General features: G+C 45.9%; 1 protein-coding gene across 3 annotated transcripts in view; it reads right to left on the bottom strand.

Annotated features, from left to right (window-relative positions):
- The window catches only part of LOC137355573 (adenylate kinase isoenzyme 5-like), a 77,961-nt gene extending 63,318 nt beyond the window's left edge, over window positions 1–14,643 (bottom strand). For 2 of the 3 annotated variants that reach the window (XM_068020831.1, XM_068020833.1), the window contains exons 1-5: window positions 14,170–14,643; window positions 5,726–5,912; window positions 4,138–4,305; window positions 2,246–2,418; window positions 1,307–1,420 (exon numbers count right to left, since the gene is read on the bottom strand). In XM_068020831.1, coding sequence (XP_067876932.1) covers window positions 1,307–1,420; window positions 2,246–2,418; window positions 4,138–4,305; window positions 5,726–5,912; window positions 14,170–14,229 — 702 coding nt within the window. In that variant the 5' untranslated portion in view covers window positions 14,230–14,643. Of the gene's footprint in view, window positions 1–1,306; window positions 1,421–2,245; window positions 2,419–4,137; window positions 4,306–5,725; window positions 5,913–11,820; window positions 11,883–14,169 lie in introns of those variants that run through there. The other variant, XM_068020832.1, reaches the window with a different exon arrangement.
- Window positions 14,644–15,857: the final 1,214 nt, after the last annotated feature.

Raw genomic sequence — 15,857 nt, 5'->3', positions numbered from 1 at the left:
TTCTTCTAAATTCCAATGAGTATAGGTACAATCTGCTCAACCTTTCCTCATAAGACAACCCCTTCATCCCAGGAATCAACCAAGTGAACCTTCTCTGAATTGCTTCTAATGCAAGTATATCCCTCTTTCATTGACTGTATGCAGTACTATGGGTGCAGTCTCACCAATACCCTGTACAGTTGTAGCAAAACTTCACTACTTTTATACAGTGGTTAGCACCGCAGCCTCACAGCTCCAGCGACCCGGGTTCAGTTCTGGGTACTGCCTGTGCGGAGTTTGCAAGTTCTCCCTGTGACCGCGTGGGTTTTCGCCGGGTGCTCCGGTTTCCTCCCACAGCCAAAGACTTGCAGGTTGATGGGTAAATTGGCCATTGTAACTTGCCCCTAGTATAGGTAGGTGGTAGGAGAATGGTGGGGATGTGGTAGGGAATATGGGATTAATATAGGATTAGTATAAATGGGTCGGCACAGACCTGGTGGGCCGAAGGGCCTGTTTCAGTGCTGTATCTCTAAATAAAATAAAAATAAACATTCCACCTCCCCCCCCCCCCTTGCAATAAAGGCCAACGTTCCATTTGCCTTCCTAATTACTTGCTGTACCTGCATTCTGACTTTTTGAGATTCATGTACAAGGACACCCAGGTCCCTCTGTACCTCAGCATTCTGTAGTCTCTCTCCATTTCATTAATATTCTGCCTTTCTATTCTTCCTGCTAAAGTGGACAACCTCACATTTTCCCACATTATGCTCTATCTGCCAAATTTTTGCCCACTCACTTAACTTATCTGTATCCCTGTGCAGACACTTTGTATCCTGCTCACAACTTGCTTTCCCACTATCTTCATATTGTCAACAATACACTCAGTCCCTTCATCCAAGTCATGAATATAGCACTGCTCCCTGTGGCACTCCACTGGTTAGTTTACCAACCTGAAAATGACCTATTCATCCCGACTCTGGTTCCTGTTAGTTAGCCAATCCTCTATCCATGCTAATATATTACCCCCAACACCATGAGCCCTTATCTTGTGTAATAACCTTTATGTGGCACCTTATAGAATGCTCGGGAATATTAATTACTCAACAAGCGTCACTAAAACAGACGATCGAATCATTTATCACATTGCTGTTTGTGGGAGCTTGCTGTGCACAGATTTGCTGCCACTTTCCTACACTACAACAGTGAATACATTTCAAAAAGCACTGCATTGGCTGTAACGCGCTTTGGGACATCCTGAGGTCATGAAAGGCGCTATAGAAATGCAAGTGTTTATTTTCAAACTTGATTGACTGGCTAAAGTCATCACCTGATCATCGAAGCAGATTGCCTGGGAAACCTCCCGTGGGAAACCGTCAATCACAAAGCCCCGTGCGTCTGGATGCTGCATCAGCTGCTGTTTAATCTCAGTTATTGTTGTCTCCTGAGCAAGGAAGGGAAGCAACAAAACCGCAGTGAGGGGAGGAGATGTCAAGAGGTTTGTGCTGCTTTGCAGTGGCTCAATTTGGGGTTTCAGACCAGGGTAACAAGTGGAACACAGAAGAAAAGATCATTTCAAAAACTCAGCACGCTGACCACCAGAGAGGAGCTTGAGTTAGGGTAGGTGTTTGATCAGGACACGATGGGAAGTCCATTCGTGTTCCAGCCTCCAGCCTCTCTGCTGTACGGGTCAATCTGTCCCAGCAATAAACCCCCCCCCCACTCCTTCCCACCAGCTCCTTCCCAGTTACACACAGGCTCTGAGCCTCACCACCTGTCATAACAATTCTCATTCACCCTGTAACTCCTCACCCACTGAGTGTATTGTGCTCTCTGACCTACACTGTCGCCCAGTTAAGCAACGCCTCCGTTTTTAAAATTCTCATCCTTGTTTTCAAATCCCTCCATGTCCTCACTCTCCGCAATCTCTGCACTCATCAAATTCTGGCCTCATGAACATCCCTGATTTTAATCCCTCCACCATTGGTGGCCGTGCCTTCAGTTGCCGAGGCCCAAAACTCCGGAATTCCCTCCCTAACCCTCTCCGCCTTTAAGACATGGCTTTAAAACCGACCTCTTTGATCAAGCTTTTGGTCACCTGTCCTTGATGTGGCTCAGTGTCAACTCTTGTCTAATACATAAAGGCACTACATAAATCCAAGTTGTTTTTGTTGTTGGTATAAGTCAAGCAAATTGAGCAAAGTGTTGTTGAGCTGGGGATTGTTCAGCCCAGGCTGCAATGTTTCTCTAATCACTGACTCTCCATTACCTGAGGTGCCAGCTCTCCGTTTGTTATGATTTTCGCGATCAAGCCCCATTTCCTGTTGTTACTTGCGTTGTGAAGCATCTTTTCCCGCAAGAGCTCCCCCACTGATATGTAAATAAATCCGTAACGTTCGGCTATTTTCATGCTTTGAGTTCCCTTGCCACTAGCTGGCCCTCCTTCAGAAGGAGGGAACGTGTGAGAGAGAGAGAGAGAGAGAGGGAGGGAGGGGGGAGGGAGAGAGAGAAAGAAAAGATTAAAACACAGATACTACAAAAAGATGATCGCAAAGATAAATCTGTCAGACAGAGAAGGATCCCTCATCAGCCTAACTCGCAGGTATTGTACAGATCGGGAACAGTTAGGACAAAGCAGCCCGCTAGATTGGCACCCCATCCACAAACATTCACTCTCTTCACCACCGACGCACAGTGGCAGCAGTGCGTACCATCTACAAGATGCACTGCAGCAATGTACCAAGACTCCTTAGACAGCACCTTCCAAACCTGTGACCTCTACCAACTAGATGGACAAGGGCAGCAAATGCATGGGAACATCACCACCTGTAAGTTCCCCTCCAAGTCACACACCATTCTGACTTGGAACTATATCGCTGTTCCTTCACTGTCGCTGGGTCAAAATCCTGGAACTCCCTTCCTAACAGCACTGTGGTTCAAGAAGGCAGCTCACCACCACCTTCTCAAGGGCAATTCGGGATGGGCAATAAATGCTGGCCTAGCCAGTGATGTCCACATAATTGAAATATGCAGTTTGAGGGGGAGATGGTGGTGTCGTGGCAATGTCACTGAACTGGTAATCCAGAGGCCGTGGACATGGGTTCAAATCCCACCATAGCAGATGGTGAAATTTGAATTCAATTCATAAATCTGGAATTAAAAACTACTCTAATGATGGCCATGAAACCATTGTCAATTGTTGTAAAAACCCATCTGGTTCACGAATGTCCTTTAGGGAAGGTAATCTGCTGTCTTTACCTGGTCTGGCCTACATGTGACTCCAGACCCACAGCAATGTGGTTGGCTCTGAAATGACCCTAGCAAGTCATTCAGTTGTATCAAACCAAGGGGAATTAAGGATGGGCAATAAATGCTGGTCTAGCCAGTGATGCCCACAATCCATGAATAGGTTTTTAAAAAGGAGGAGTCTATCTATTTTAAATTAACCAATGGTGGTGACGCTGGGCTGATCAACCAATAGTTACAGCCCTTCGGCCCCTTGAGTCTACACCAAACAAGTCAAAGCCTGTTTTTATTACTCAGGGTCCTTCCCAGTGTTTTGGGAATTATTGCATCCTGTAATTTCATCCGAATTTGTTCAGACAAAGACTGATCCTGTGTAATATCCGAGGAATTGCAGTTAAAACTGAGCACGGTCCTCGTCACAGTGACTAACGACTGTTAAAATAGCAGGAATTTTACTGGAAGATTCTGAAAATGGCCATCAGGGGAATTTCAATCCAGTCGGAGAGGGGAAATCACTCAGAACGAGGAGAAAAAGTAAGGATGCCATTCCAAAACCTCGGCGTCTCCCAGGCCTCGCCTCAGACTGAGGAACTGGGCAGGGATGAAAAGATGTTCCAAAGCGCTTTACAGCCAATGAAGTACTTTTGAAGTGTAATCACTGTCGTAATGCAGGAAACATGGCAGCCAATTTGTGCACAGCAAGATCCCACAAACAACAATGTAATAATGACCGGAGCCACTTTGGGAATGGAAAGTTAACCGTGATCCTGTCACATCAGCCATGGATGGGATTAGTCCGGTTGGTCGAGCTGGCAGTAAGTTGACCAATCCGGGATGTGAGGGCAGCTAACCTGAGGAAGGAATGCAGGTGAAGAGGAATGTTGGACTTCCCCCACTATTCCCCAGTGACCTTACCAATGACCAGGATGATTCTGGGCCTCGGTTTCGATGGATCAAACACCACGTATTCCTCGATTAGCTCATCGGTTTCTGACAGGTCAGTGTCGCTCTCTATGGAGAATTGATGAATTGGAGGGAGACAATCATAGCGTCCATGTCCCAGACTGTGACTCTCCGAGAGAGCTGGGTGGTGTAGTGGGGGAGGGAGAGAAACACAGAAATATCACAGTCAACAGCGAGTGACAATGAAAGCCAGAGATAGCCCATATCGAGCGCCAGGCTTCACAGTTTCAACCACAAGAATTTTGTACAGCACCTTATAAGTAACAGCACTGTGCCAGTCACTTGCTGTGCTGATCTCCACACTTCCAGTAAATGAACTACTTTGCATTGATTTATACTCCCACGTAACATCACTAAGTTGCAATTTAAAACCACAGCATCACTTAATCTTTAAGCCTTTGTTTTCAATGTTAGCCACTCTCTTCAGTTTCATAATCCAACCAACACATGGCATTTTAACCTTTCCCCTCTCTCACTCTCATCTATTGTCACGATGCAGACTCTTTTCCCAATTCTTTGCCCCATGTTCATGGAAGGTCACATTACTACATGCCTTTCCATGCTTCCTATAACATAAAACATATGATTTAACACGTGCTCATCACTAAGATTTAACTCGGGCTCTTTTATTGACAGGTTATGGACTGGATATCAAATAAACCCCACACTATACACCCATCACAATCTCTTCAATAGCCAGATAAGCACAAAGCTATTGACCCATATAGTTCAGGCTTTATGGCAAATGAGATTTATTTTAAAAAATAGATTTGTACTGAAGCAAAATATACCAACAGAAACACTGCACGTAACTTACAAATTCAAAATAATACTGTGTTGGAATTTTTTGATTTTCACAGTCCTTTAACTCTGTCTTTTGATCATTCTCAGATGTAACAAACCTCTCTTCATGGGCTTCTGTCTCACTCATGTCTTTTCCGCAGAGCTCAGCAGGAGTGGAACCCTCGTATTGTTTTTCTTCACTATTTGGTCGAGACACTGAGGCCAATTGTCACTATCTCCTCCTGCACTGTCACAGCTGAGACCAGTTAACTGGACATAGGCTTAGAAATGAAACTGGGACCTTTCCCAGTGCAGTATCATGGGTCACCTCACCAATACAACTCAAAAGACCAACCTAAACCTATCAGTCAAGATGCTTTCAATGACTTTCATTTACTTACAAAGAACGAGCAAACTTTTACAAGAGATTTCAGTAGAACTGGGTCCCTGCTTATCATGAGGAGCAGACTGCTTTCTTCTCAGTTAGATTGCAGAGATTAGATCAGACTGCAATCAGGAATGTCCCCTCAATGGCCCGAGGGTTTTTAATCACAGCTCTGAGTTGGATCGCAAGACAGAACATTCCAGAACAGCCCTTAAAACCCCTCGCACTGACCACCTGACCAATCCTGGGCTGCCCGACTGCCCTTCTGGCTGAAGAAGATTTGAAAAGAGTCACCAGCCAACGAGCTTCTTAATCTGCATTGAAATAAAAAATGGGCACACTGTTAAGACTGTGACGAGGTCAATGAGTTACCACTCCGGTAAATAGCTCTCCTTCCCTGGCTCCCACCAACTGGCGGCAGTGTCCGTCTCTCCTGAATGATGAACGTGTCCCATCGTACTTTCTCCAGGCCTCCAATCTCTCGGACCTTATTGAGGCACATCTCCAGATATTCAATGGGGTCACCAGGCTGATGGTACATGAGCCCTGTCAGCATACTCTGGGAAAGGAGCAGGAAGGAGATCAATCAATAGCCTGGGATCGACATGGAATCAATAATCAATATGGCATCCCCTGTTACAAATCACTGCTTAAATCATTTAATTCTTTAACCAGATAGTTTTACATGAAATGTATTATTTTGGTCATTACTGGTGCTTCCACTGAGACCTAGTCACACAGCAACGGATCATTATCATCGAGAATCAGCCCTTTCAATACAATTAGGAATCCTAATGTTAGACGGACTGAGCTGATAGTTCATCGAATTTAGAATCCAGAAAACCCTTCACCCTTTGACCCCGCAGGACTGACCAATCATGTCAGCTTTTTTCATTATAGATTCTTATATCCACACTTGCAATGGGAACTGTCCATGTAAACATGTCACGCTGTAATTACACCCTCCAGATGGGTGGTGGCGATGTAACACATTGGGTTTGCTTCTGCCAGGACTGCAGACACACTCGTTAAGCTCCATCCCACTCTTTCTTTCCACGGTTGCTGCAGGTTTTGCTATTTTAACTATGAATATTAAATATTATATAAAAACACAGCCAGAATGTGTGATGTTAAAGTGGGTTCTGGCTTACACCTACACCCCTGGGTCCACTTAGCTGACACCCCCTCACCCCACTTCACTTGAAAAATACACTTCACCCCACTGGGAAGCCCAAGTCAAAATGACCTCTTTGTGTTAAATGTTACGGAAGCTGGACTAGTGGTTAATGGAATATTTTGAAGAGTGCATTATATGACTTGTAGATAAGGACTATAATTAGTTGTTTAGAGGAGGCTTGGTGTGCTGTAAAGGACATCCATCATCGGCATGAAGATGGATAATGACCTCTCCTGCACAGACAGCATGTCAATGGGATCGTGAGCACTAGCTGATTAAAGATAAAAGTAAACGTTACTAATTTAACCCACACAGGGAGGGTGAAGCCTCTCCCTGCCGACCTGCACAATCTCGAATACAGGCTGGCTCTCAGTCCAGTCTGCTTAAGTTATATTTTCGTCCCATGTCCCTCCCACCTCTCGAGTCTTAGCCCTCTTTTTCCTCCCCCTTTACTGAATGCTGCTTCAACTCTCTGGGATCTTGCCCAGTGCATGAGTCTAGACAGGGGGCTATTTGACCACATGAAGCATCGCAGCCACGTGCAATCCTGTCCTCAGCCGACACCCCTATCCATACATTGTTCAGCAGAGTGTTGCTGCATACCAGTCGGGAATGGGAACTCTGATAGATTTACCCCTGCATGCAGCTCCTTCCCTAGTCCAGAAATTAGCACAAACCACAGGCCCTGACCCTTCCCTAGTTAAACAACCTGCCATCTAGTGTAAGTACGTGATGGAGGCCAGCACCTGAATATTAGCCAGAGTCACAGGGGACCTGTACAAGAAGGACGGGTTGCATCTAAACTGGAGGGGCACAAATATCCTGGCTGCGAGGTTTGCGAGCGTCACTCGGGAGGGCTTAAACTAGTGTGGCAGGGGGGTGGGAACCAGAGCAGTAGGACAGCAGGTGAAATAAATGAGGGGGAACTAGTAAATAAGGCCAGTAAGACTAAGAGGAAGAGCAGGCAGGGAGATGTTGCGGAGCACAGCGGGACTGGTGGTCTGAAGTGCATTTGTTTCAATGCGAGAAGTATAACAGGTAAGGCAGATGAACTTAGAGCTTGGATTAGTACTTGGAAATATGATGTTGTTGCTATTACAGAGACTTGGTTGAGGGAAGGACAGGATTGGCAGCTAAATGTTCCAGGATTTAGAAGCTTCAGGTGGGATAGAGGGGGATGTAAAAGGGGTGGGGGAGTTGCATTACTGGTTAAGGAGAATATCACAGCTGTACTGCGGGAGGACACCTCAGAGGGGTCATGCAGCGAGGCAATATGGGTGGAGCTCAGGAATAGGAAGGGTGCAGTCACGATGTTGGGGCTTTACTACAGGCCTCCCAACAGCCAGCGGGAGGTAGAGGAGCAGATATGTAGACAGATTTTAGAAAGATGTAAAGGTAATAGGGTTGTAGTGGTGGGTGATTTTAACTTCCCCTATATTGACTGGGACTCACTTAGTGCTAGGGGCTTGGATGGGGCAGAATTTGTAAGGAGCATCCAGGAGGGCTTCTTGAAACAATATGTAGATAGTCCAACTAGGGATGGGGCCATTCTGGACCTGGTATTGGGGAATGAGCCCGGCCAGGTGGTCGAAGGTTCAGTAGGGGAGCATTTCGGGAACAGTGACCATAATTCCATAAGTTTTAAGGTACTTGTGGATAAGGATAAGAGTAGTCCTCGGGTGAAGGTGCTAAATTGGGGAAAGGCTAATTATAACAATATTAGGCAGGAACTGAAGAATTTAGATTGGGGGCGGCTATTTGAGGGTAAATCAACATCTGACATGTGGGAGTCTTTCAAACCTTCAGCTGATTAGAATCCAGGACCAGCATGTTCCTGTGAGGAAGAAAGACAAGTTTGGCAAGTTTCGGGAACCTTGGATAACACGGGATATTGTGAGCCTCGTCAAAAAGAAAAAGGAAGCATTCGTAAGGGCTGGAAGGCTAGGAACAGACAAATCCCTTGAGGAATATAAAGACAGTAGGAAGGAACTTAAGCAAGGAGTCAGGAGGGCTAAAAGGGGTTATGAGAAGTCATTGGCAAACAGGATTAAGGAAAATCCCAAGGCTTTTTATCCGTATATAAAGAGCAAGAGTGTAACCAGGGAAAGGGTTGGCTCACTCAAGGACAGAGAAGGGAATCTATGTGTGGAGCCAGAGGAAATGGGCGAGGTACTAAATGAGTACTTTGCATCAGTATTCACCAAGGAGAAGGACTTGGTGGATGATGAGCCTAGGGAAGGGAGTGTAGATAGTCTCAGTCATCTCATTATCAAAAAGGGGGAGGTGTCGGGTGTCTTGCAAAGCATTAAGGTAGATAAGTCCCCAGGGCCTGATGGGATCTACCCCAGAATACTGAGGGAGGCAAGGAAGGAAATTGCTGTGGCCTTGACAGAAATCTTTGCATCCTCATTGGCTACAGGTGAGGGCCCAGAGGACTGGAGAATAGCCAATGTTGTTCCTTTGTTTAAGAAGGGTAGCAAGGATAATCCAGGAAATTATAGGCCGGTGAGCCTTACGTCAGTGGTAGGGAAATTATTAGAGAGGATTCATCGGGACAGGATTTACTCCCATTTGGAAACAAATGAACTTATTAGCGAGAGGCAGCATGGTTTTGTGAAGGGGAGGTCGTGTCTTACTAATTTGATTGAGTTTTTTGAGGAAGTGACGAAGATGATTGATGAAGGAAGGGCAGTGAATGTTATCTATATGGACTTCAGTAAAGCCCTCATGGCAGACTGGTACAAAAGGTGAAGTCACACAGGATCAGAGGTGAGCTGGCAAGATGGATACAGAACTGGCTCGGTCATAGAAGACAGAGGGTAGCAGTGGAAGGGTGCTTTTCTGAATGGAGGACTGTGACTAGTGGTGTTCCGCAGGGATCAGTGCTGGGACCTTTGCTGTTTGTAGTATATATAAATGATTTGGAGGAAAATGTAGCTGGTCTGATTAGTAAGTTTGCGGACGACACAAAGGTTGGTGGAGTTGCGGACAGTGATGAGGGTTGTCAGAGGATACAACAGGATATAGATCGGTTGGAGACTTGGGCGGAGAAATGGCAGATGGAGTTTAATCCGGACAAATGTGAGGAAATGCATTTTGGAAGGTCTAATGCAGGTGGGAAGTATACAGTAAATGGCAGAACCCTTAGGAGTATTGACAGGCAGAGAGATCTGGGCATACAGGTCCACAGGTCACTGAAAGTGGCAACGCAGGTGGATAAGGTAGTCAGGAAGGCATACGGCATGCTTGCCTTCATTGGTCGAGTATAAAAATTGTCAAGTCATGTTGCAGCTGTACAGAACTTTAGTTAGGCCACACTTAGAATATTGTGTGTAATTCTGGTTGCCACACTACCAGAAGGACGTGGAGGCTTTGGAGAGGATACAGAAGAGGTTTACCAGGATGTTGCCTGGTCTGGAGGGCATTAGCTATGAGGAGAGGTTGGATAAACCCGGATTGTTTTCACTGGAACAACGGAGGTGGAGGGGCGACATGATAGAGGTTTACAAAGTTATGAGTCGCATGGACAGAGTGGATAGTCAGAAGCTTTTTCCCAGGGTGGAAGAGTCAGTTACTAGGGGACATAGATTTAAGGTGAGAGGGGCAAAGTTTAGAGGGGATGTGCGAGGCAAGTTCTTTACACAGAGGGTGGTGAGTGCCTGGAATTTGTTGCCGGGGGAGGTGGTGTAAGCAGGTACGATAGTGACGTTTAAGAGGCATCTTGACAAATACATGAATAGGATGGGAATAGAGGGATACGGACCCCGGAAGTGCAGAAGGTTTTAGTTTAGGCAGGCATCAAGATCGGCGCAGGCTTGGAGGGCCGAATGGCCTGTTCCTGTGCTGTACTGTTCTTTCTTCTTGGTTCTTTGAGAGGAAGGGAGAAAGCTGAGCAGGGCTAAAAGCTATATACCCAGGCCGTGCTCCAAACCTTCCCCCAGGCCCTCACAGCTGGCAAAGCCCCTCTATCACACTTTACTGCCATTCATAAAACTTCAGCTCATCCAAAACTCTTCTCTCCTGTCCAAATTCACACCATCTCCATCACCCATCACCCCATGTGTTCGCTGACCGACATCAGATCCCAGTCTGGCAAGGCTTCCATTTTTAAAATTCTTATCCTTGTGCTTTAACCCCTCCAGGGCTACGACCCTCCTCCCATTCTCTCTAACCTCCTCTAGCCCTACACCCTTCCTCCCTCTCTCTCTAACCTCCTCTAGCCCTACGCCCTTCCTCCCTCTCTCTCTAGCCCTACACCCTTCCTCCCTCTCTCTCTAACCTTCTCTAGCCCTACACCCTTCCTCCCTCTCTCTCTAACCTCCTCTAGCCCTACACCCTTCCTCTCTAACCTCCTCTAGCCCTACACCCTTCCTCTCTCTCTAACCTCCTCTAGCCCTACACCCTTCCTCTCTCTCTAACCTCCTCTAGCCCTACACCCTTCCTCCCTCTCTAACCTCCTCTAGCCCTACACCCTTCCTCCCTCTCTAACCTCCTCTAGCCCTACACCCTTCCTCTCTCTCTAACCTCCTCTAGCCCTACACCCTTCCTCCCTCTCTCTGTAACCTCCTCTAGCCCTACACCCTTCCTCCCCCTCTCTCTAGCCTCCTCCAGCCCTACACCCTTCCTCCCTCTCTCTCTAACCTCCTCTAGCCCTAAGACCCTCTGTGATCTCTGCACTCCTCCAGTTCTAGCTTCTTGTACATCCCTGATTTTCATCGCTCCACCATTGGCGGCCGTGCTTTCAGCTGCTGAGGCCCTAAGCTCTGGAATTCCCTCCCTAAACCTCTCGGCCTCTCTCTTCCTCTTTTAAGACACTCCTCAAAACCAACCGCTTTGACCATGTGTTTGGTCACCTGACCTAATAGCTCCTTCTTTGCTAGAATGTCAACTTTTGTCTGTTTTAGACACCCTGTGAAGCACCTTGGGATGTTTTCCTGCATTAAAGGTGCTATTTAAATGTAAGTTGTTGTTGTAAATGCAATTTCCCGGCTTGTCACTGATGCGGATCATTGGTCGTAACCTTGAGGAGAACCATTACCAATCTCAGCAGCTCCAGAGTGCTCACTAAAGGCTTTTACTGTTAATAACCAGTGTCATTCCTGCAGTGAGGCTGAGGTACTCCAGCCCTCTCTAGGTACCTGACAATGGAAGGTAATTACCTCTTCACAAGTGACACATTGCTTTGAGGGGCTGAAACTGTCACCAGTGCATTTACTGCTGTAATAAAGCCTCAGAGGAGTGACAGAATGATTCAATGAATGGTCAATTACTGAGCTCGAGCCTCACTTACAGAGTCACATTCCTTCGTCACATTGTTCAGCGTTCTCACCATCTAATTAATGTGTATTTCCTGAGCCTGGTTTGTTCAGTCCTCTGGGTAATCTGGTGTATTTGCGTTGCTATGGCACCCTGTTCTTGTGGAGAGCTATTCTGCAGTTCACTCTCAGCTCTGGTAATAATCAAAGTGAGAGCTTGGGAGTGGCTTTTGTAGACTAACTGAGCATCCACGATGAAGTCATTTGTTCACCCGAGCACATGCTCAGCAATTGACAGAGATTTGTGATAAGAAGCTGAGGAGGGTCTAAGTAAGAGGGGCTAACTGGTCTGCTTGGAGGAAGGCTTCTAAACGGGTTATTACAATTAAAATCCAGAGAAGTTCAGTTTAAATCCCACTGTGGCAGTCTGACATTTAAAATGACGCCGTACGCTTTCTATCAATGATATATCATATTGTATAGAATGTGTAGTATATGTCACACATATAGCATTTACATGCAACACTGTGCAGCTGTAAAGCTTTGAACAATGATTGGTTTTCCCGTAACATTCTGAATCTAGTGCATGACCTCCGGTGCTGTGGTTTAACATCACTGAATTCAGAGAGTCAGGATATGCACAATTTGAAATAAAAACAAGAAATGCTGGAAATACTCAGCAGGTCCGGCAGCATCTTTGGAGAGAGAAGCAGAGTTAACGTTTCGGGTCAGTGACCCTTCATCAGAACTGACAAATATTAGAAACGTAAAAGGTTTTAAGCAAGTAAAGCGGGGGTGGGGCAAGCGATAACAAAAGAGAAGGTCACAGAGAATAACCGACCAGAAGGTCATGGAGCAAAGGCAAATGGTATGTTAATGGTGTGGTGAAAGACAAAGTGTTAGTGCTGAGAGGGTGTTAATTGACAGAAAACTGAACAGCCTTGGCCCCAAGCACAAACATGAAAAAAACAGTGGGTAGGCACATGGTAAGAAAAATGAATGATGAAACAAACTAAAAGAAAAAAGAAAAAAATAACTGTAAATAAAATGGGGGGCCCCGTCATGCTCTGAAATTATTGAACTCAATGTTCAGTCCGGCAGGCTGTAGTGTGCCTAATCGGTAAATGAGATGCTGTTCCTCGAGCTTGCGTTGATGTTCACTGGAACACTGCAGCAATCCCAGGACAGAGATGAGAGCATGAGAGCAGGGGGGAGTGTTGAAATGGCAAGCAACCGGAAGCTCAGGGTCCTGCTTGCGGACTGAGCAGAGATGTTCTGCAAAACGGTCACCCAGTCTGCGCTTAGTCTCCCCAATGTAGAGGAGACCACACTGTGAGCAGCGAATACAGTATACTACATTGAAAGAAGTACAAGTAAATCGCTGCTTCACCTGAAAGGAGTGTTTGGGACCTGGGATAGTGAGGAGAGAGGAGGTAAATGGGCAGGTATTACACCTCCTGCGATTGCAGGGGAAGGTGCCATGGGAAGGGGACGAGGTGGTGGGGGTAATGGAGGAGTGGACCAGGGTGTCGCGGAGGGAACGATCCCTTTGGAATGCTGACAGGGGGAGGGAGGGGAAGACACATTTGGTAGAGGCATCATGCTGGAGGTGGCAGAAATGGCGGAGGATGATCCTCTGGATGTGGATGCACCAGCTGCTCCTCACAGTCTGCTCTGTCTACCTCCTGAGCCCTACCAACTGCTCACTCAGTCACCGGCCCCCAAAACCTGTGTCCCACGGTGGAGGGGGGGGGGCTCTCATTGCCCAGCACCAACTCACTCTCTTCCACAAAGAGAGAATTGGAAATGATTACTGACACATTTCACACACGCTGTGGTCTTCAATGAAGATTGCGCACCACGTCTGTGTGTGTTAACACTCCCTTGCTTGCTGCATATGGGCACTGTCTCCTGAAGGAGGCAGTGTTGTGTTAGGGTGGCACAGGGCATAGGTGAATTGGCAGGAGTGTCGTGGCAGAGATGCCCATTGTCACAGAGCAGGTGAGGACGCAGGTCTGTCAGCTGTGGGCTATCACCCAGCGGCAAGGAGGGGAGATGCAGAGCGAGGGGGAGGGGAAGGGTGGGTGGGGGAATCACAGGCACCTTTGGGTGTCATTTACCTCACTGTCTGCAGCTTGAACACAGACACCAACCTCATCCCCCCCACCATCCCATTACCCTCGCCCCCTCATTCCCTCCCACTCGTTCCATCAGCCACATCAGGCTGGTCCAGCAAAGGAAAACATTCCAAGAATCCTGATTTCACATTTTCATTAATGTTTAACATATCTTATTGTTGCTAAAACCAAGCACATTTTTAACCTGTTGGATTCAAAACATTTCAGCTTATTTCTAAAAATAATATATAGTTTTTAAATCCTTACCTCGAAAAGGAGAGGGATTTGTCTTTTGGAAATGTAATCTTTCGCTTCACTGCTGCTCATTCTAATAGGATTGCAGTTTGCCTTCTGACAGTAATGCTCGAGAATTTCCTGCTGCTAATGTTGCTGCTCTCTCTCTGTATCCCTCTCTCTGTCTCCGTCTGTGTCCCTCTCTGTCACACTCTGTCTATCTCTTGGTTTATTTCTCTGTCTGTTTCTCCATCGGTCTACACCTGTGTGTGTGTATCTCCCTCGTTCCGTCTCCAGGTCTTTCTTTCTCTCTCAATCTTTTTCTCTGTCTCTCTTGCTCTTCCTCTCTATTTCTCTATCTCTGTTTGTTTCCTCTCCCTTTGTTTTTTTTCTCTGTCTCTTTATCTCTCTAGCTCTTCCTCTCTATTTCTCTATCTCTATTTGTTTCTCTCCTTGGTTTTCTCTCTCTCTCCTTGTCTCTCTCCCTCACTGCTACATCCAGCTGACTGTTCTGTACAGATGGATTCCTATTTATTTATTTATTTATTTACATTATTTCACTGGGAGGCGTTGCCTAGGTAATGTCGTGTAACCAAAAAGCAGATCCAATGCAGCCCATACTTAGTCCAAGAGGCTTTATCTGATTTTTTTTTAATGTAACCTGGAGTTTTTTTTTAAATAGCGCCTGTTTGTGTGGGAATTTCCATAGTTCTGTTTTTCTTTCAACAGTTGGATTTAACTCACTGCAGTCAGCTCAGCTGATAAATTGACATCAAACCTCAGCCTCTACTGAGTTTCTGCAGCTTCTGATTTATTTATCAAGTTCTTTGTGTTTTCCATTTGTTGCTGTTTTTTCCCCCGTCTGTTTCCTCTGTTCTTAATTTATTGCCTTTATTCTGATTTATTGAGGCTCTTTTTTTTTTCTTCTTTTCTTTCCTTTCCTCAACCAAGTTTCTGCTCTTCACACTGGATGTTCAGCATCAGCAAAAGACAACACAACTGCACTGGACCCCTAGATCCCTTGCTATCCACACACTTCTGTCAGGAGTCACTGAACCCTGGCCGAGTGAGTGAGATCGAGAATTTTTCCTCCCTCTCTAGGATAGGAAGGAAGGTGGGGGATCAGTGAGCATCAGGGTAAGGCTGAGATTAACTTTTAAAACCAACCACTCTGAAGTCACTCTGAGTTCAATTGCTGTAAATAAAGACTGCCTGAGGTCACTCTGCATTTAATTGCTATTAAAAAACACTACCTGAGGTCACTCTGAGTTTAATTGCTGTAAAAAAAAATTTACCTGAGGCCACTGAATTTAATTGCTGTAAAAAAAAACACTACCTGAGGTCACTGTGAGTTCAATTGCTGTAAATAAAGACTGCCTGGGGTCACTGTGAATTTAATTGCTGTAAAAAAAAACACTGCCTGAGGTCACTTGGAGTTGAATTGCTGTAAAAGAAGCACTACCTGAGGTCACTGTGAGTTTAATTTCTGTAAAAAGCACTACCTGAGGTCACTGTGAGTTTAATTGCTGTAAATCAATACTACCTGAGGTCACTTTGAGTTTAATTGCTGTAAATCAATACTACCTGAGGTCACTTTGAGTTTAATTGCTGTAAATCAATACTACCTGAGGTCACTGTGAGTTTAATTGCTGTAAATCAATACTACCTGAGGTCACTGTGAGTTTAATTGCTGTAAATCAATACTACCTGAGGTCACTGTG

Source organism: Heterodontus francisci, chromosome 43 (genome assembly GCF_036365525.1).
Source record: "Heterodontus francisci isolate sHetFra1 chromosome 43, sHetFra1.hap1, whole genome shotgun sequence".
NCBI classification, from domain to species: Eukaryota; Metazoa; Chordata; class Chondrichthyes; order Heterodontiformes; family Heterodontidae; genus Heterodontus; species Heterodontus francisci.
Note: the sequence above shows the minus strand (reverse complement) of the source record. Positions and strands in the feature narration are given on the sequence as shown.